This window comes from Homarus americanus, unplaced genomic scaffold, assembly GCF_018991925.1.
Source record: "Homarus americanus isolate GMGI-L3 unplaced genomic scaffold, GMGI_Hamer_2.0 scaffold6317, whole genome shotgun sequence".
Classification (NCBI taxonomy): Eukaryota; Metazoa; Arthropoda; class Malacostraca; order Decapoda; family Nephropidae; genus Homarus; species Homarus americanus.
In genome coordinates this window covers 21,011,376-21,033,875 of record NW_024730668.1, presented here as the reverse complement: position 1 = coordinate 21,033,875, position 22,500 = coordinate 21,011,376, and the positions used below count along the sequence as shown (strand labels likewise).

Here is a 22,500-nt window from a genome sequence, read left to right as displayed (position 1 = left end):
TGAACCTATGAGGTGTAAACCGTCGATAAAATTGGAACCACGCGATAATTCGGCTTTGGCTTCTTAGGGTGGTGGCGCTGGCATTATACACAAGCCTCTGTCAGACTCATTCCAGCAACGTGAGGGATCTTATGGGGTCAGCCGTCTCTATTAGTTATCTGAATCGTAAACATAACATAAACTACAGCTACAAACTCCCATTGGACATAACTTATAACACACACACACACACACACACACACACACACACACACACACACACACACACACACACACTTTTATATATCAACACTCAATATAACTTTTTTTCATGTTTGTTTCATTTTGTTTTTTGTTTTTTACGAATTAAAGCTGAACCTTATTCTCTTATTTTTAAACCAGCCATTTTGAAGCTTAGGGAGAGTAGATCCCTTAATCCAGCTAACTGAAGCTCTTTTTCTTGGTGAGGAGGTGTGAGTGTGGGGGTCAGGAGGTACCGTCTCAAACACACATTCTAGTGGGGGATATCTCCTTAACCCCGTACAACAGTTTGCTGGGATGTCGAACAAAAACACCCACATGACACTGGAGACATGTAAATTATTTTCATAGACGTGAATTTTGTTAACATAACGTTTTTAAATTTACACAAACTATATGAGAATTATGCCTTTAGTAAGATAAAAAAAATAAAGGGTGATGGTAGCAATATGTTGTTGAACCCTCGTGAGATTGTCAGTGTTTGTTGGGGCTATACAAAATTGTTTATTGTGCCACGGGGCAGAGCGGATTACAGTATATTGGATTCTTACAGTAAAACGATGTTGTTCAAAGGTGAAGCGGATTTCAAAGAATCGTGAGCTGATAACACGGCGCGTTCATATAGTGGATTACAGGCTTACACGGCCAGCTTGAACACCACCTGAGAGTGGAACACGGCCAAGGCTTATAGCTCGTGTGTGTGTGTGTGTGTGTAAGAGCAACTCGTCTGCCGTGTTTAACAGATCTCACAAAACAAGGTACTAATGGTGTATATAGATAAATGCTGTGCATTTGTCAAGATTAAAAAAAGCTCTGAGGAATTTGAATTTGGTACTGATATGACTAAAGCCTTGGGGATTTTTTTTTTTTTACGGGAATTAGCCAACCCGGGCACAGGTCACACGACCCACAATGGAGCCTGGGGGGCGAAAAAAAAAGAACGGAAAGAAATTGAAAATATAGAAAAAAAGGTTATACTGTATTAATCTACACCACGAAGATGCCGGAAAACCAGCTTTTTAAAGTGAGACAGATTGTAAGAGCATGGAAACACAGAAGAATGCAAAGCATTCCACAGTTTGGCTGTGTGAGGAAAGAAGGAGGTACTATAACGGGCTATTCTCGTGTGACCGATATCAACAGAGAAATGGTGGGCACCGCGGGCAAGACGTGTGTTACGAACCCACGGCCTTACCGGCGGTACACAGGATGCCAAATCCCCTGAACATTGCCCGTTAAAGTACCTGTAAAAGAGAGAGAGTGAAGCAACATTGCGGCGAAGAGAAAGGGGAGAGAGATTGTCGACTAAAGGAGGAGAGTTAATAAGACGAAATGCCTTTGATTCCACCCTATCTAATAGTTGGACAGAAGAAGAGCCACCCCAGATATGAGAGCAGTACTCCAAGTTAGGACGAATGAATCCCTTATATACTTGGAGCAACTGCTCAGGAGTGAAGTAGCTGCGGCATCTGTACAGCATTCCCAACTTTCGGGAGGCAGCTTTAGTTATACTAAGGATGTGTGATTTCCAGGACATATTGGAGGAAATGGTGAGGCCTAACATATTTATTTCAGAATTTGGGGGATGATAGCGTCCTGAAATGTAATTGGTGGGAGATCGTCTACTTTACAAAGTGTAATTGGTAAATATTGAGTTTTGTTACTATTGAACTTAACCAAGTTTGTATCTCCCCATTCAGAGATGCTGCACAGATCCGCGTTGATAGAAGTAATGATATCAGTTCTAGAAACAGATCTAGTTTGAGAGTTAGGAGGAAGGGGAAAATGTGAGGAAGAGTGAAGAGTAGAATCATCGGCGTAAGAATGGATAGAATTAGTTGTAGTGTGAAGTAAATCATTGATAAAAAGAAGAAATGACAAGTTAAGCTCATTAGAAGTCTTCATAACGTCTTCTGGCAACTTTACTCTCCTTTCCTGGAAATCATCACAATTTATAATCACAGTCTCTGTATATAGATTACGAGGCTGTAGCTGCTGCCGTCTCCTGTTAAGTTACGAACTTTGATGGTGAACGGTGTTGAACTTGACAAACTTAAACTTCATGGAACCACGACTTAGCGGGAAGGTCAACTTGTGGGAGAGTTTTTTTTTTCTTGAAAGAGTCTAAACATATGAAACTTGTTGACTTGAGAAGGGAGAAACTTTAGTAGAGCTTAAAATAATAAAGTGTCTCAAGGAAGTTCTGTTAAGTTATGAAAACATTCTTCAAACTCTGCGTGAGTATTGGTGGTTTTTGACCACTAACAGCTTAATGGTGTGGAATGAAGTAGATTCCTTGAGGGGAATTTTATAAAGAATAAATGTTGCTACTTAATGTTGATGTTATAATGCGCTTCAATAACTAAGATCTTTAAGCGTGTTTTATGATTTAGTTAAACTTCCTGTCATCTCCAGATTGTTTCTATAAGCACTCCAGGAGATCAGTTGCCCGTTGATACTGTGTGTAAATTTCCATCGCGTGTCTGACGGTCAAAACGTGCCTTAAATGTCAAGTGGCTTGAGCTCTTGCCAGAGAGAGAGAGAGAAAGCGTTGGCTTCAATTAGTGGCACTTTTATTACTTTGAACCTCTTCCAAAGGAAGCTGCAGCCATGTTTCCAACAGGTGGGCAGCTCTTTTCCATCGAGCTTACGAGCAAGATTTTTACCTTACGTGCAGTACTCTCAAATCTTTTTAAGAGAAGAGAAAACACTTCACGTCCCTTCCACTTATTTTTCCCTTTTGTGTACGTAAGTGGAACACATTAGAGACGTTCGTTTCTTCGGAAAACTGGTGGATTCATGGAAGCATTTTGTTGTCGTGTCAGTCCCAATGGTCGCCACCTGGGGAAGAATGTGCTGAAACAATGTGTCTCACTCTCTTCTTTTCTCTTTTTTTTTTACTTAAAATTTTGGAGTCTGTTTGAAAAGAAATATCCTTCAAGGTCAAATTATTATTAGCTGTTTCTGTTCATTTTCAGCTGTTGGTTAAAGGGATTGAATAGATACAGTTTCCATACTAATTTGATTCTGAGGCTTTAGTAACTGTCCTTCAATAGTCTGTAAATCATCAACTATGTATTGTGTTCTCTCGCTCACCACTGCAACTACAGGTCTTCCTTCACTACAGCGAGTCTAAGAACAACTGTAGGATAATCATTGTTTACCGTCACCCACACAGCCACACTCCTACAGCTGAACATATGCTGATATATATTTTTCATTGTTTATCCAAGACGATCACAAAATATACAAATAAATTTCTTCTTTTTTAAGCTTTTATAAATCAGAGTATGTGTACATAGCCTCTGAAAGGCGATTCAGAATGATGAAGTTCTTATATATTTGGAGGGATTTTCTTCCTCCCATTCCGACCAGGGAGACGACACTAGACCCGGCGGCCCATCGTACAAGCATCCAGGTCCCGAATAGACACGAATAAAGGGGAAATTTCCTTCTTTTTTTCTAAATCACGTCAGAAAATTGTAGTTATCCTTTCCTCTGGTTGTCTGGTGTTTTGAGCCGCTCACAGACCGACTAGCGTGAGGCTGGTTTATAGCTCATGTGATGCTCAAACAGGACGGGACATTTGATAAACTTTAAACACAATTTTTGTCTCTTTCATTAATACTGGAGTGTTGAACTTATGTTTGGATAGGTAGACACAGTAAAAAAAAATAATAATAATTTCATCCTTCACAGCTAATGCTCTATCTATCCCTTTCACCAGTCTTGATTCGTCTATATATGTTGTACAAAAAACATAGCTTGTGACTGATATTCGTAAACATGAAATAATTTTTGTTTTTGGTTGTGTATCTAGAGGGTGTTGTGAGCGTGTACTGGAACTACGACTACAGAGACACAGATCAGTACTAGTGAGGAGGTAGAGGAGGTGTGTGGACCTTGAGGGAGAAACACCGGAGTAGCTTACATGAGGGAGGTGGCCAAGCACGTCTTTCACTCACCACACACACACACACACACACACACACACACAATACTGACTAGATAATATTGTTACGAGAAATCTGCTAAAAATATTAAGCTCTTTTCTTGTTCGCTTAGATGGTATACGGATGTTATGCCTTACCATCCCGTCTAGATGTGTGTCCTCACTCCCTGTACAACACAAGACTAGTTCCCTAACTCTGGAGGTTTCAAACTGTGGTGGGGTTTCGTGGGCATGTCATGAGAGACTGACAGAAAAAGGTGGAATAAATATCAGCTGAGAGAGAGAGAGAGAGAGAGAGAGAGAGAGAGAGAGAATATTAATTCAGACGATGGGATATCCAGAGTACGTGCTGTCCTCTTGTAAGCCTCTTCCCACCAACACCACTGATAAAGACATACGTACTACTCTATGCACAGATACAACCGCAACTATAGTATGAAAAATATCAAATGTGGCATGCATGAAAAATATAGCTCCACATATTGAACATAACCATTGCTGTCTTCTTCGCCATCTACTTGCGATGAAATGAATACAACACAATTCCAAGATATTTAGCACACTGACGAAATGGGAAGTCTGCGTAAAACACCGTTGGTTCATATCGAAGTCCAATGTCTATCTCAAGTGTTGGATCGGTTTTATAAGTCTTTTTTTTTATCTCAACAGCCTTTTGAACTGTCACACAAATTGTTTTTATATTTCGTATAAATTTCTAAACTGAGAGATTTTTTGTGATTTTCAAATAACTGTATAAGTAAATTTCATACATTGTATAAAGTGCTGTGACGCATATATACATTTCTTTTCAATATTTATATTATTAAAATTTTACTTCTTGATAAAGGTTCCAACGTGACTTTAGAGAGTTTGAAACCCCTGTCCTGACCCACGTCTTGTTACATCATGCCGTAATATACCATACTATAAGACACCATACCATAAGACACCATACACCACACACTACACTACACCACACCATACCACACCACACACCACCACACACTACACCACACACCATACTCTACACCACACCATACACCACATCACACGCCATACCATACTCCACACCACACCACACCACACACTGCCTGCACCTCCATATATATCATCCAACTTCTATCCACAACAAGGCAGAGGACCCCAGTGGGCAGTTACAGTTAGGTGAAGTAGTCATAATGATAGTAAAGGCCCTCCCGCACCAGCAGTAGGGAAGACCCACTCATCTACTCCCGCACCAGAAGTAGGGAGGACCCACTCATCTACTCCCGCACCAGCAGTAGGGAGGACCCACTCGTCTACTCCCGCACCAGCAGTAGGGAGGACCCACTCACCAGCAGTAGGGAGGACCCACTCATCTACTCCCGCACCAGCAGTAGGGAGGACCCACTCATCTACTCCGCACCAGCAGTAGGGAGGAGGCACCCAGGTAGGGAGGACCCACTCATCTACTCCCGCACCAGCAGTAGGGAGGACCCACTCATCTACTCCCGCACCAGCAGTAGAGAGGACCCACTCATCTATTCCCGCACCAGCAGTAGGGAGGACCCACTCATCTACTCCCGCACCAGCAGTAGAGAGGACCCAGTCTTCTCCTCCTGACGACGTGTTAGTTGATGTGGCATACGACTTGAACCCTGGATATATACACCATTTTCTTTCAGGCTCAGAGGAGAAAAGAAACTATTATTATGTTTATTTGTTGACCTGATGTTGTAGTTGTAAGGGTTGTGAAGGTCGCTGTGAGAGCTTGTGTGTGTGTGTTGTTTATATGTTGTGTATTTAGGTTGTAGGTGTGAGAGATTAAACTGTTTTATTGGTTCAGACGCAGCGTGTTTGATATGTATGGGATAATAACATTGATTCTAACGTAGCCACATTTCGGTTTTCCACAACAGGTTAATAAGTTCACTTTGTTTAGCCATCATTTGTTGGCCAAAGCTGAGAGGATACGTGAATTTCTGAGACTGTATAGATATAAAGAATAAATTGTGTTTGTGCTGACGTACAGTATAGGTCTTTATGGACTTCAAATATGTGGAGTAACAACAAAGGGGAAATGGTACACTCTTTAAAAAAAAATATTGTTAAAAAATATCTGGAGATAATGATGAATTCACCTAAACACAATTACGGAACCATTTTTGCCGTCATATTTGTGTTATGAGGAAATCAGTTTGAAAAGTGTTCTAAAGATAATAACTCCAGGTCCAAACTCGGTATTTTGCAATAACGTAGAAGAGTTGAGGTTCTTTGGAGACGATAATGACATCACAGGAAATACTTTGGTCTCTTAGACGCTATTTCTCGCCTGACACACCATGTAATGAGGTCAACTTGGGGTGCAGCGACCACCACCCACTGACACCACCACCCAGCCTCACCACACACACACACTGGCACACCATCCTCACCACACACATTGGCACACCATCCTCACCACACACATTGGCACACCATCCTCACCACACACACACTGGAACCATCCTCACCACACACCCATTGCCACCATCTCATCTCTTTTTTCCTCCCTCTCTTCCTTACCCTCCCTCCCTCCCTCCCTCCTTCCTTTCCTTCCTTCCTTCTCAACAAATACACAAGAAGTTAGCAAAAGAAAGTCCCAGCAGACCCGCCGTCATCAGCTTCACCACGTAATAGGAAATTTGCATGCCGATATTACAGGGTCGAGGAGAGGACGAGGTAGGTAAGGGTGTGTTGGGTAAGGATGGTGAGGGCGGGATGGGTGAGGGTTGGATGGGTGAGGGCGGGATGGGTGAGGGTGGGATGGGTGAGAGTGGTGGAAAAATTGCGCGAAAATCTCCATTCCAGGCATGGGAAAGAGTTTACGAGGGTGAAAATCAGGCGCATTCCCTTGACCAATCAGAGAGCTCCAGTTCTTCGACCAATCAAGTTTAGTAAGATTAGGAATGGATAGAGAAGTTGACTTTAAGTGAATGGAACAAACGATGAATGTTTAGGAATAAATATTTTTGTTTTTAAAATGTTATTATGAAATGTTTAATGGTCGATTTTTGTATGAACGAATGTCCGTGGCAAGATCTTAACATCGGCCAGTGGTGATGTTGAGTTAAAAAACATACTGTGTTTAAACTTAATCAGCAGATGTTTATACGACTCCCTGAGGCTGTTTTTTTTTATGTTATTTAAAGATGGATGAAGGTGTCTGCCCAAAGGGGTAAATAAGAATTGATCCTCCTGTAAGTTCAGGAATTAATTTTACAAGTATAATTTCAAGTCTACAATGTTTTGCAAAATATTAATTAATTTATATCAAAAAGCCAGTTTGGGGAAGAAGAAAGATGCTTACGACCAGAAGATATAAATAATGTTTATTGTTCAGGAAAAATAAATAACTTTTACATGCAACTTCAAATTTGTTTACTTATTAGCGAAAATTTTGCAAGATGAGTGATACTGAGGAACATGTTGTGAGTTTTTTAGGCATTTATTTATGGTGGATATAAATAAATACTGTATACACCAAGGAGCCATACTCTCTTAGATTTCAGTTAAGAAATTGTAAATTGTTGATGATATAAATATTGTTCCTGCAGCCACGCCCCCAAGAGCTGAAAAAATATTGACGAGCATTTTTTTTTACCGCTTATGGCTCTCATTAGGAGGCCCCTCAGGAGGCCGGCTCATGCTATGCCGTTTAACCTTAATTCTTGTTATTTTTTTTTTTTATTTCCACCGTTTGTTTTCATCAACACTTTTTGCTATTGTCTTCACTTCTGGAGCACTTTATTCACCGTAATATTAATCACATAGAGTTTCATTATAATCTGATTTATAGTAATTTTAAAAGCATAAATTATGGGAACCGCAGAGGCGTTACTAATCAGCCTTGATCTCAATCTCAGATAAACTTAAAGTGGAAAGCCCTGAGGGTGACATCCGCTCTGGTTTCGTAAATTAAATTCCGTTAGGGAGGACTGACTCGGCGTGGCATTAATTCAGATACAGAGACGGTCACTTCGGGGTAACCTTCTGTGTCACGTTATCTTACTATTTCTGAAGACTCCGGAGACAACTGGACCGCTGACATACATTCCTGTCCGACTATCGATCATAACTGTATTACCGTCCTTCAGGATTGCCAGGCCTAAAATTAGAATAAGTTTAATAGATTGAATATCTGTGCCAGCTGCAGGTAGGAGTGCCTCTGTGCCAGGTAAAATGAGCATCAATGTTTTCGCGGCAAGATATGAGGAGAGTTGATGTGTTTCACCACCACCAACTGGACGGCGCTGTAAACACATAGAAAGATACGTGTGGCTGTGTCGAGCATAGAATATAAAAGGTCCTTATTTCCACAGTGTACATAGAATCGACACTGAGAGCACCTAACTCTTCTGAAGGCGCTGAAATATTCCAGTTCGTTTAGTTTCCTTATAATCAATAAACTTTCTAAACGAAATAAATGAAATATGTGAGGTTAATTCTTTCTTATACATCAAACATCTTCCTCTCTACACATCAGGAAATGGGGGAGACTTTCAGGCTTCAGATAGTGACGTAGAATTTTTTTTATGTCAAGTTAATAAAGACCTAGAGAGTGTTTTTCCCTGGCTAGGTAAGGGGAAGCTGACACGTATTTAGATGTTTCCTCCAGTAGGTGTTGTCCCAAGTGTAACATAGAAGGGTCACACTTCCATGTATATACACTGCATTGTCACCTTTATCTGCACGGCTTACTTCACACTACCAAAAACACTAGTTAACCAGCAGTCAACTAGCAAGCACACGAGTCATGAGAAGGCTCCTAATTGGTAGAAAACCATCGCCTGCTGTTGGGGTCGCCATCTATGACAGGGATTCAAAGTCTCTGTCTACTTCGTAGTGAAGTTGAGCGACTGTTACTTACACTGCCTGTAACACAGCGGGATCTACTGGCCAGCTATTTGTAACGTGGATTAGTACAGCTGAGTACATTATTTTTCATCCTTGTATATGTGTACTGTGTTGATTTTGTTTTAAGAATATTATATAAAAATCACTTACATATTTTTCACGTCCTACTGTTTATACTGTGTTGGTTGTTGTCATGTCAACCATGAGTGTTGTGTCAAATATTCAATTAAGCAAAGTAATGCTAAACCTACAGTAAAACATAATAACTCGAAAAGTTCACAATACAAACAGATTGTCATTTGTTACTTAATTGGGCATGAGTATTACAAGGTATTATAACTAAATAATTTCAATCAAAATGCCCCGAGACACACACAGGTAAAGAAATCATTTAAATTTTGAGATTAAAATAAAAGTTAAAGTAGAGGAAGTTAAAAGACAGTTACCTTCTTAATTGCCCAGTTTCCGTAACACAGGTTATTATTCCCCACAGGGTTGGGCTGGAGGTGTCGTCCTGCACCTCAGCACCATTACCCTGGCGTGCTTGTTGTCATTCTCCGTAATTTGAGGAGAACGTGTTAAAAACTTCAAAAACTTTAGAAGAGTTTTATATAAAGCTGAGAAGAGAGAAGTTAAGAGTGATATAATTTTTACGTTGAGGGACAGTTGTTGTTTTGTTAGTGCCTGAGTTTAGACTTTACCTTGGCTATAAATCAGTGTTTTTATTTTTCGTAGGCGTTCACATTCCCTAAGACTCGTGGTCAGTTTGTTTACATCTTACACTATGGTTGGTCATGAGAGGATTTCAGGCCATGTTCCGCAATATACTGTAACACATCTTATTTACCATTTAACATACATAAACTTCAAACAACACGATAGATTTTTATAACCATGATCTTAACTCCGACAATTGAAAAGACGAAAAAGTTGTAGGGGAAAACGATTTTTTATTTGTTATTTTATTTTTTAGCAGGTACGAGTTATGTTATGGTGGACTGTTTCGTTACTGTTAGGACCGGAGTTGGGATGTGTTTTCATTCTTCACCAACCCTACTGGTGTTAATGGCGTTTAGAGTAGGAGGTTTCTAATACTCTCACCCTCGTTCACTACCACCAACTCCAGACACGGCTTCACACCCTAGCTAGATTCCATTGGTTACTGTCCTGGAAGATACAACGATATAATAGTGGGAATAACTTATCCTTTATGTGCAGTATTTTGATTCACGAGTTATCCCTCTGCACCAGTAACAGTGAGGGCTGCAGGTGAACTGAATGTCAGTCCTAATACTCGCCAACCTAGCCTAATGTAAACACAAGGAATTTACCTAGAGAGCTCATTAACCCTTTCACTACGGGACGCCGCTTTTAATATTTCATTTGGTTAACACCAGATGATTTTACTCAGCTCAGAGGGGATCCCGTACACAAAGGGTTAGTAAGACTATCGCCACTAAGTTTGGTACATAATCCTGATGGTTATTATAAAGCCTAATAGAACTGGATCCCATTTAGCGAGTGGCGAGGTAAGCAGGAGCTCTTTTAATTACTGTAAGTGGTGTTGCTTGCGCGTCACTCGGCCTGGTAAACACAAACACAGTGGCCACCTAGGGATGAACGGCTCTTCCTCGGCATCACTTATTATCACAAGACATAAAGCTTCTGTCGATAAGTTATCTAATTTACTATGTTAACAATAAACATTAGTATTTTGGTTTAGGTATTATATTATATCGGGTCACTAAATATACATGTAACACGCGGTAGTCAGATGAGGTGAACTGCTGCCTTAATATACCTTAATGTTAATTGGTGAATCCCTTATAAATAACGATAGCATCATTAAATTCCAGTAACGAAAGACTTTTTTAATATCCGGAGCTACTGTACACGTGTATATATGTAAGTATGTGTGTGTGTAGGTACTCGGTAGTGTACTAATCCCCATAACTCCGGAAATGGACTGTTACTGAAATTGAAACTCGGTATAACCACAAACATGTTCTTTAATCAAATGGTTTAACTTTCACCCATTTCCTCTCCCATTTAATTTACATTTTATAAACTTTTGTGTTCGTTCTCTGTGTTAAGGCTGCCTTTGATATTTTTAATTAAACAATCGTATCTATAGTTGCTGCTGCGTAAAACTAAATTGTCTAGAAATTACGTAAGTGTGTAGCTGGCGGGTGTTTGCCTCGCCCTTACTCTTACCATCATAATCTCCTCAACACTGGCTTAGTGAGGTACAGTCCACGCTACTTATAAGCCATACAGACTGACGGCCTCGAAATTCCTAACTGGTAACTTCGCTGTGTCCATCCCTCCCCCACCTCCTGAAACACACAATCCAGGTAATTAATCAATGGTCAGCCAAGGTGTAAAGTCAACGCTTACCCCCATCGCCGACCTTGCCCTTTCACCCATCTAGCTCCAACACCCATCTGGCCCTATCATCCACCTGACACCATCACTGGGCCCTGGGAAGGTCTTGTGGGTTCCTCCTTCGTGTTGTTTAGTGGTTTATTTGTTTTGTTTATTTGTTTATTATTGTTTGTTTATATGATATTACCAACAACTTAATCCGATCATCACGAAACTCACACAATCTCAGTAGTGTGTTATTGTGGTTTAAATCCGTCAAAGGAGAAGATCAGAGAATAATGAAGGTCTTGTTGATTAGCGTTCACAGTTATGATCCGTTAGCTGGTGGCCTCTGTAACAATCACACTGCAGGAGGACTTGTGGTGTGTGAGAGAGAGAGAGGTAGGTAGGGATCGAACATGTGTGTGTTAATAAAGGGATCCCGCCTCCCGCACCTCCCTCACATTCTCTGACTACAAGTTATGTTGAAAAACCTCCTCCGCTGTTTGCTCTCATAATTGAAATCCTGAAGGTTCGCCTGAAGCTTCGTAAAAATTAAATATTTCAAAGGTTCTGCCAAATTAGTGTCATCTGCGAGTTAATAGTGTTGACACAGGCAGAGGAAGAGACTAAGGTTGTAGTGGTGATGGTGGTAGTGTTGTTGTTGGTGTTGGTGGTAGTGGTGGTGATGGTGGTTGTAGTGGTGGTGATCGTAGTGGTGGTGATGGTGGTGGTGGCTATGATGTTAATGGTAGTGGTTGTGGTGAAGGTGTTTGTGGTGTTAATAGGGTTGGTGATGATGGTGGTGATTATGTTAGTGGTGATGGTGGTGGCGATGGTGGTAGTAGTGATGGTGATTGTGGTGGTTCTCATCAGTTTGCCGGACATGTAGTGTGGTGGACAGAACAACAACAGGTATAGATTTTACCGCGACTGTCCCAGAGGGTGAATGGCGAATAGCTCCTAACTGACCATATTCATAATGGACCCCGGTCTTAATGCGACCCATTCCCGAGTGTTGTGTAGTGTAGTGTGGTGTGGTAGTGTTTGGTAAGGTAAGGTAAAATTAGGTTCGGTTTGGTGGAGTAAGTTAAGGAAGGTTTGGTTGGGTTTGGTTAAGTTATATTTGGTTGTTAGGTTAGATTAGGTTAAGTTTGACTAGGTTAGGTTATTTAGCTTAGGTTACGTTAAGGTCTTTAAGGATAGGTTCATTTGACCGGCAATCACCCTCGAGTATTACAGAGGCGCGAGGAGATAAGCGTTAAACTCTGCGGTCTTTGCTACCCACGTTTCACTATCTCGGTAACTCCGCCTAGACCGAGATAGTGTTCACGTCAGTCTGCTGCACGGTGCGTCTGAACACTGAGTGACTTGAACGACAAAGGTCAACACGAGCTGCTATCATCTATATATGGATTATATCAAGTGAGAGTGAACAGGTGTATTTTAAACAGATAGGTGGTGGGGGGGGGAGATCTCTGTCTCCAATACGTGTCCAGTGTTTAAGCTTCGTCCTGCCAGTAAGCGTCGGTGTAAACTTCATAATTACAGTGGAATTATTATTACATATAATAGTATTAATGATGTTTATTGATATTATGATATTTTCAAAGCCATAATAATAATAATAATAATAATAATAATAATAATAATAATAATAATAATAATAATAATAATAATAATAATAATAATAATAATAATAATAATAATAATAATAATAATAATAATAATTGTATTGCCAAGCTTTGTGTATATATACCATCAAGTCTCAGATTAGTCTGGGCATATTATAATTGTGTGTGAGTTGTTCGATATAACAGTAGGTGATTTTTTTTACTATACTTTCAATGATATCACCTTAGGCTTGCTTCACACGGTCGCTTTTGCATTTCCACGATCAGTAGTTCAGTATCACCGCTACTTGGTCTCCTACGATGTGTTCCTGAAACATTATTGGTACTCATAAAACTGAATAGGCTATACAGTGATGACTTACCTATGTATAATATGCATAGGCTACATATATGTAAATAACCTATAATAAGAACTTTAAATACGCAATTAATCGGTAACAACTCGCATAATATATATATATATTTTTTTACAATATTCAAACCTCACTTAACAGTACTATACATCAAACTTCACTTACAATACATCACTTATAATACATCAGACATCACTTATAATACATCAGACCCATCAACACTAACTTCATCAGCTCGCCGTAATGCCTTAGTTAATGGCTCGGTTCCTGGCACCTAACTTTGCTCTTTGCCAACATGCGTACCCGAGTCGTTTGGGGACTCCCCTTACCTACCTTACCTGTCTCCTTACCTCACCTTCTGTACCTTTAATTATCTTCCTCCTCACCTTCTGTACCTTTAATTATCTTCCTCCTCACCTTCTGTACCTTTAATTATCTTCCTCCTCACCTTCTCTACCTTTAATTATCTTCCTCCTCACCGTATCTACCTTTAATTACCTTTTTCTTTGCCTCAAATACCTTTTAATTATATTCTTCTTTACCTTACCTACCTTTAATTATCTTCCTAATTATCTTCCTCCTTACCTTCTCTATCTTTAGTTATTTTTCTCCTTACCTCGCCTACCTTTAATTATCTTTCTCCTTACCTTTCATTCCACTGTTCCTCTTCCTCTTCCTCCTCCTCCCCATCCTTCTCCTTGCTCTTCATTCCTGCTCTCCACCCATAAGTTGCCAACTGGGTAATATATATAATGGACCCTCTCATAACCTTCCCGTCCTCCTCCTCCTCCTCCTCTTTCTCCTCTTCCTCCTCCTCTTCCTCCCTCTTCCTCTTCCCTCCCTCTTCCTCCCCTCCTCTTCCTCTTCCTCCTCCCCACCGATCCCTTCTAGGTAGCTATAATCCTATAAAATTTTCATAACGTGTTAATCCTGTGTGTGTGTGTGTGTGTGTGTGTGTGTGTGTGTGTGTGTGTGTGTGTTTATCATACGTTTTTATAAATATTCAAGATTATCAGTGTGTATTATGTCCTTAGTCATGGGTGTACTGTGTTTGTGTGTGTACGTATGCATCCAAAAGTACCTGTAAGTGAATGTCTGTATTAAAAAACATCTCCGTGTTCGTGTGTATCCAGAATTACATGCACAGTATATAGTGTTATGTACCAGAAGCCAGAATGTTAATGTTTGATCGACAATATCTTTACTGTCCTCTCAAAGTCACAAAATTTAGTTCATGTTGCTATAATGATTGCAGCGCCTTATTTACATCACCTAAGCCTCCTCGTAATACTCTCCGCTCCACCTACAGTAACGTTGTCATGGTGACGGATGACGGGGAAACGGTTGCTGATAAGTCAACCAGAAACCTTCGGCCCCCACCCCCTCATTCCCCCTTCTTCCCATCTTTCCCGATCCCTCCTTTTACCACCTCCCCTCCGTCCCCCCCCCCTCCGTCCTCCCCTCCCCTTCCCTCCGTCTCCTCTTTCCACCTTCTTCCGCCTCCTCACTCTCTCAACATCTCCCTCCACACTCCCTCTCACTTCCTCTTATCGTCTCTCTCACGACCCTTTCTCCCCTCCCCCTCATATATCAATCTGCCACTACAGTCACCTCATCATCCGCGCTGTCTCACCACACTTCTTTATAAATGGTTAGAAAAATGAGGTTTATTCCCGACAACCTTATTTTAGCAGAAGTCTCCATTAAAACGCGGACCAAAACATCCTCAAACAGGTCTCACGTGTGACGTCATAGACCTACGTAATTTTTTCAGTCTACAACTTTCTACTACGTAAATATATTTTGGAGTTTGAACAATATAACTTAAAAAATTACACCTGAAAAATCGACATAGTATTTACCCCGTTCATATATACATAAACATACATATATACACACATATATACGCAAACATATATATATATATATATATATATATATATACACACACACATATACATATACACACATATACACACACATACACATATGTACACACAAACTAACGTATGCGTCACCAGCCTGGTCGTCTTCTCTCAACTCCACCCAACAACGTCAGCTAGAGAAGGTACAGAAAAGGGCCTGCAGAATCATGCTCGGCGCAGAGTACTCCGGCTACACCAACGCTCTCTCCACCCTGGAAATGCCATCCCTCAGTGACCTCCACCACCAAGCACTAGCAAGGTTTGGCAGTGGACTACTGCACCATCCTCGTCGTCGCCACCTCCTGCCACCGGCAGTCCCCCGCCCACCTCGCGCAGTCCGCCACTACAACAAAATTCAGTCCATAAGAGCCTGCACCGATAGATATAAGAACAGTACCATCCCATCTATTGTTAAAATAATAAACAACCCCTGATTTATGTACTGCACAGCCCTGTAAATGTATTCAACGCATATCATTATGTCTAAATCAAATGTAACTTTGTATATTTTCAGCCACCGGCTGCAACTCTATTAATAGACCGTTTATTACTATAATTATTATTATTTATTATTTACACACACACACACACACACACACACACACACACACACACACACACACACACACACACACACACACACACACACACACACACACACACACACACACACACACACACACACACACACACACACACACACACACACACACAGGTCTTTACTGCAGGAACTTTGTTCACCATGACTGATGAATTAATTATTGTGGTTTATTATTCCCTGCGTCCATCTGTCTGAGTTTGGGCTATTTTAACCCACACCACAACTTCTATAATTCACACGTTAACCTAACCTAACCTAACCTCACGAGTGACCTGACTGACGGAAGAGCAGAAGTTTTTCCTAAACACTGAGGTCATAAGGTCAAAAGGTCATCGTTATCAGAACCTAACATGACCTAACCCTCATGTACCTTTATTATGATAAACAGAATATGATGACTATAGTTTTATTAAATCACGTATTATAAAATAAACAGTCTCTCTCTCTCTCTCTCTCTCTCTCTCTCTCTCTCTCTCTCTCTCTCTCTCTCTCTCTCTCTCTCTCTCCTCTCTCTCACTTTTAATTTGGTACTCCTCATGCTCACATTCAGCGTCACAACTAAAACTCTCAAAACACCAGATAATAAAACATTGAATTGTTTGTGGGTCTCTTGTGTGTGTGTGTGTGTGTGTGTGTGTGTGTGTGTGTGTGTGTGTGTGTGTGTGGCTTTTCATTTTATATTCGAAAAACAATTCCTGCCTCCAACACACCGGTCTCTAACTCCTCCCTACCTCCAACACATCGGCCTCTAACTCCCTAACTCCAGCACATCGGCCTCTAACTCCTACCTCCAACACATCGGCCTCTAACTCCTACCTCCAACCTCACCTCCAACACTCACCTCCAACACATCTACCTCAACACATCCTCCAACACCTACATCAACACTCTCACCTCAACACACAGCCCCTCCAACACATCCTCCAACACCTACCTCCAACACTCACCTCCAACACTCACCTCCAACACATCACCTCCAACACATCACCTCCAATACTCACCTCCAGCACTCACCTCCAACACATCACCTCCAACACTCACCTCCAACACTCACCCACCACCACTGACACATGCATTACCATATTACACCTACATTTCATTTAAATTTCTGACAATTACTGAGCATTCGAAACAATAAAGGGCATATGTAGCTTTATTTGGCTGGTGGGGCGGGGATGGGATGGGATGGGATGGGATGGGATGGTATGGGGTGGGATGGGAGAAAGGAAAGCAAATAATGTTGTGTTATGTAGAAAATATGTTACGTATATGTTGATGAAAATATTATTATTATTATTATTATTATTATTATCATCTGCCATACGTCTGTGTTAACTCCGGGTTGTGTTGTTTATCTTCGGCAGCATCCTGTTCGCAGACATTGTTGGATTCACCGCCATCTCCTCCACCTACACCGCCTCAGAGCTCGTCAAGATGCTCAACGAACTCTTTGCCAGGTTCGATGGTCTCGCTGAGGTAAGTTACTGTACCCTGTAACTTGTCAACCTCGACACCTGGACCTGAACTTCGTCTTAATAACTGGCAATATTTCTCTCTTAAGTTTCTTCAACTCCTTCACTGTTCTTGGTCTATTTACAAACTAATATGAACTCTGGATATAATAGTAACTCCTATTTCTCCCTGGATAGTTTACAATAGTGTTGTGATATTGTAAATTACACCCAAACAACTAAAAGTGTGTTATTAATAATGAAATTTATGAGTTATCTTTGAAGTAATGTGATACGGAATGATAACTTGAATGAGAGAATCCACCAAGTTACTTATATTTAGTGGTTTGAAGGGGAATATTCTTTTTATTTCTACTGGGATATGGCAACTGACAGCACCCAGCCACGTAAACATGACAACGGCAACACCAGAAATAATTTTATTTACTTTTGATTAAAATGTATCGTTGTCCCCCATCTGGTACCCCCACAAATTCAAGACCCCCTCCTGGCCCCACCCCAAGACCTCCCCAACAACCCCAAGACCTCCCCCATGACCCCAAGACCTCCCCAACAACCACAACCTCCAGACTCCCACAACTCAAAAATATAATCCACTATCTTTAAATCTGTATCTTGTCAGGTCTCTCAGCTGATTAAACCCGAGATATGTTACAATAATTTTAGTAAGTATTTTAATAACATGTGTGAGTGACTGACAGTTCTATTATTGTATTTTGTTTCTTAGGGTCATAGTAAATCAGCCATTGTGTTTGTTTGTTCTTATAAGTATATCCAGTATATTATTTTTCATTGAGACATTTAAAACATTTGTATAGGAAAAATCCGTTATCTCGAGGGTCTGTTATTTCCGACCCCCACCCCCCTATAACGGATTTTACATTGAGAGAAGTTCGTTATATGGAGGTTATAGTTAGTGTGTGTGTGTGTGTGTGTGTCCAGACATATGAACGTATTTAGGGATTAAACCAGCTGCAGAACCTTCCGCCTTTTTCTGCGTCTGTAAAAATCACTTAATACGCTTAGCAGACTACGGCCATTAGTGGAGCTGGTCACTCACTACCTCCCTACGTAACACTCCTCACCCAGTCACTCCCTCCCGCCTAACACTCCTCCCACCTAACACTCCTCCACCTAACACTCCTCCCACCTAACACTCCTCCCACCTAACACTCCTCCCACCTAACACTCCTCCCACCTAACACTCCTCCCGCCTAACACTCCTCCCACCTAACACTCCTCCCAGCCGCTAACACCTTCCTAACTCTCCCACCACTTCCCTTATACTTATTTCCCTCCCACCTTCTTCTTTTCCTCTCCTCCTCTTCTCACTTAGTAATCCAATACCCCACCCGACTCCTCTTCTTCCTCCTTATTTACCTTCCCCCACCATCCACACTCCTTCCCTTCCCTCTCCCACCCTCCCCTCTCCCACCCTCCCCATCCTCCTGCCTCTCCCTCTTCATCATCCTTTTCTTTCCTTTTCTCCTAATACCGCTCATTCCTTCTCCTCTCTCCATCACCCCCTTCCCCTCCACCCCCCCCTTTACCACCGCATCAAAGGATTACCTCCATCGCCCCAGGCTCGACCTTCTACGGTTCACTGTGTCTAGAGAGCCTTTTTTACTGTTGTGGCATCACTTTTACTTGTAACTAAGGTTGCCAGCTTTTTTTCTGATTGGTCGCCTGAGAGAATTATCCGCCTTTGCCCTTGGCCTGCTTACACCACACGCCCCTCCCTGCACCCCCGGCACATCCAACCCAAGCTAAGGCAGTTTTTTTTTTTTTTAATTCCTAGCTGCCCCTTCTAGGATTAGCTTTACGTTAGATCAAGTTACGGTAGATTAAGGTTGATAGGATTTGGTTAAGTTAAATCGGGTTGGATATGGCAGGTTAATTTAGGTTAGGTTAGGTTAGGTTAGGTTAGGTACCAGTGACTTGTGTCTTGGTTCCTGGCTCAAGATCCGTTGGGACTGTAAAGTATAAGTGAGATTAAATATATAAGTGCTGTGAAAAGCATAAGTTATGGTACAGTATGACTTGTGAAGTGTATAAGTAGCCTACTGTGAAATTTGTAAGCGCTGTGAAGTATATAACCATTGGTTGTATTACGAGTGATTCATCAGTTCACATAATTGACTTACTCTAAAACATTACATTTATTGGTCGTGTAGGACTTTTTGTGTCTGTGTCGAATGGTTTATGGGGTTGAATGTGGAGCGTGTCTGTCTGTCTAAAAGATTTGGTGTCGGAGAGAGAGAGAGAGAGAGAGAGAGAGAGAGAGAGAGAGAGAGAGAGAGAGAGAGAGAGAGATGGGAGACTTGAGATTTAGGAGGCCAAGATAAAGTGGAGGAGAGATAGATTGTTATTGATGGCCTCTCGTGACGTCATATAACCAATGTTTACACCTGTCATCAGTCATGGTGAGTGGTAAGACATGGCGCCACGGTTCTTGCATTATTTTGGCGGTCGGGAACAGAAAGACATGGCTATATAACACGGTATATTATCCTGGTAGATAACACGGTAGATTATCCTGGTAGATAACACGAGATTATCGCTGACAGGCTCGATGGATGACAGTACACCTAGACAGAATGAACGGTAAGAAGGCTGGAAGATTCATGTGATTTAGCCTGATTTTAAAGTCAAATATAATGAAAGACAAGTTTATTATATCAACCTCCACTTAACGAACTGTATATAGAGATGAAGGTCCGTTATATCGATGATCCGTTAGATATGAAACCCCGATCTAACGGATTGTATGGAGATTGAAGCCCTTTATATGGAGGTTTCACTGTATCAGGTTTGGGTGACAGTATTACAGGCGTGGAGGAATTTAAACAAAGAGAGGACATCAGGTGACCTCACTTGCTGGGTCTCGTTCACCTTAGTTTACCTGTTGAGTAATGACAAGGTATTACGACAGGTTAATGTGGTTACCCCCCTACTTTAGCACACCTGTGAATTATAAACACGGAAGAAATCTCTATATGATTTTGATAAGATAGGATAGGTTAGGTTAGGTTAGGTTAGGATAGGTTAGGTTAGGTTAGGTTAGGATTAGGTTAGTAGGTTAGGTTAGGTTAGGTTATATTTGTATACACCACCGGGACCTAGCCCAAATAATGCTTCCTTCGGTGACTCGTTATTTTTCCAGCTAAACTGTTTGATGGTCAACACTATTGTATATTTTTTGACCCAACTGATGGCAAATAATTATAGTGTGTTAGGTCGTCACTCTCCCCAAACACAAAGAGAGGAGCGGGTTCATTAGCCTTTGATCATCAGTTATGAATTAATCGTCAACAAAATTTACTAAACACGGGAAATAGTGGTTTTTTTTTCTTTTAGATAGAAAATTATTAAATTATAAATGAATGAATTTTACTTGGGATAAACAACATGTCTTGTCCAGTGTTCAGGAGTCACGTGAAGATTAACCCTCAGTTTATTTCATATTAACATTAAACCAAACCTAACCCCGCCAAGTAGTGTTAAGGTTTTTAATCATCACTTCAAATAAACTGAATGGAGGCGGAAGAGGGAGGGAGGGGGGTAATGTTTATGTATTCCAGCTGTAGCTTAGATTTGAATTATGACTTTATCGTCTCATATGCCAGCTATGCTCTCTGTTAGTTGGTGTCGTCGTGTAAACAATGATCACGTAATCCATGGCGCCCCGTGCAAGACGTTTAATAGAGACAGAAGGAGACTGTGGCAAGATGTTGTAGCGAGGATTGTGGTAAGGATGAAGGCTACGGGGGAGGAGGGGAGTGTTGGAGGGGAGAATGGGGTAGAGGCCGCGATATTTGTAGGTGAGAGGTAGACATAGTGGTGTTGGAGGCGGTGGTAAAGGTGATTGGAGATAGCAGTCGTGATTGGTGGGGGTGGTAGCTAAGTAGATGGTTGGGGTGGTGATGGTTGGGGGTGATGGTATAAGTGATAATGGAGGTGTGGTTGAGGTGGTACATGTATGTTGAATTAACAAATCCAACACAACAGCCAAAATGGATCTATGAGTGGTGCTACAGACGTTCAGCTGCCAGGGACTTCAATTGGTATCAGATAGAACAGATGCATGTGTTGTGACGATTGTGTGGCGACTAAATTCTTATAAATGACTGACCACCAAACAAAATAACATCGTCATAGAACAACAGAAACGATACAACCAAAGAATCCCTTCACCATAATTAACCAAATATTCAAGTAACTGTGACTAAATAAATAAATAAATAAATAAATAAATACAGATAAACATAAACAGTTACCGACAACCAATACAAATTCTAAATTGCCACTCCTCCCAACATACTTTCCAGTGTTTTATCCTGTAATAATAAACGATAACCTATGTTGACTCCTCTCCTGTTTACTCACTTATACTGCTGCAATACGACCGACTGTCACACAATCAGGAACTAAACCAATACTGGAGGACTTTAAATCTCTTCTTGAAAACATGAGGGGCAAGATATGACTAAGATAATTTATCAGTAAGTGGCCTAGAGGAATAACTAGGCCGGTGGTATAGAATAAGAATGAACGGTGAGTTTTTAAGGAGGCTTCGCTAACCAAAGAGAGAGAGAGAGAGAGAGAGATGACTGATACACCACCACTCATACCTCTCAGACTGTGGAGTGTGGGGGGGGTAAGAGGAGACTGAGACTGAGGCACTAACAAGGAACGGATTAAAGTGACAATACCATCCTTTAACAAGCATCAAGGACAGACCCGTTACACTATCATATTACAATTTAAGTCTCCAGTCAAGGCCTTTCCGAGACCTCTACTGACGGTGTATTGATCTCCACAGTGTTATGGGTCTTATTGCTGCCCCCCCTCACGTGTACAGCATCCTCCCTCTTGTTGGACCATCAGGCGAGGTGACGTGGCTAATACTGTACTCTCCCCGCCTACACTTACCCACATGTTAAGTGACCCATTCACAGCTAGGGAGACGATTTCCACCTTTTAGTGAATTAATAAAAAAAAATTCACCTAATTATATAGGTTTTAGAAGAAACAAAAACAATGTCCTGTCCAAAAAATTAAATATAAGAATAAATTAAACGGAA

At 41.1% G+C, this 22,500-nt stretch overlaps 1 protein-coding gene across 1 annotated transcript in view; it reads left to right on the top strand.

Moving 5' to 3' along the window:
* The window catches only part of LOC121867124 (adenylate cyclase type 3-like), a 61,776-nt gene that overhangs the window by 37,385 nt on the left and 1,891 nt on the right, over positions 1 to 22,500 (top strand). Inside the window, 1 exon segment of the mRNA XM_042366879.1 lies at positions 17,309 to 17,420. Within this exon segment, the coding sequence (XP_042222813.1) occupies positions 17,309 to 17,420 (112 nt within the window).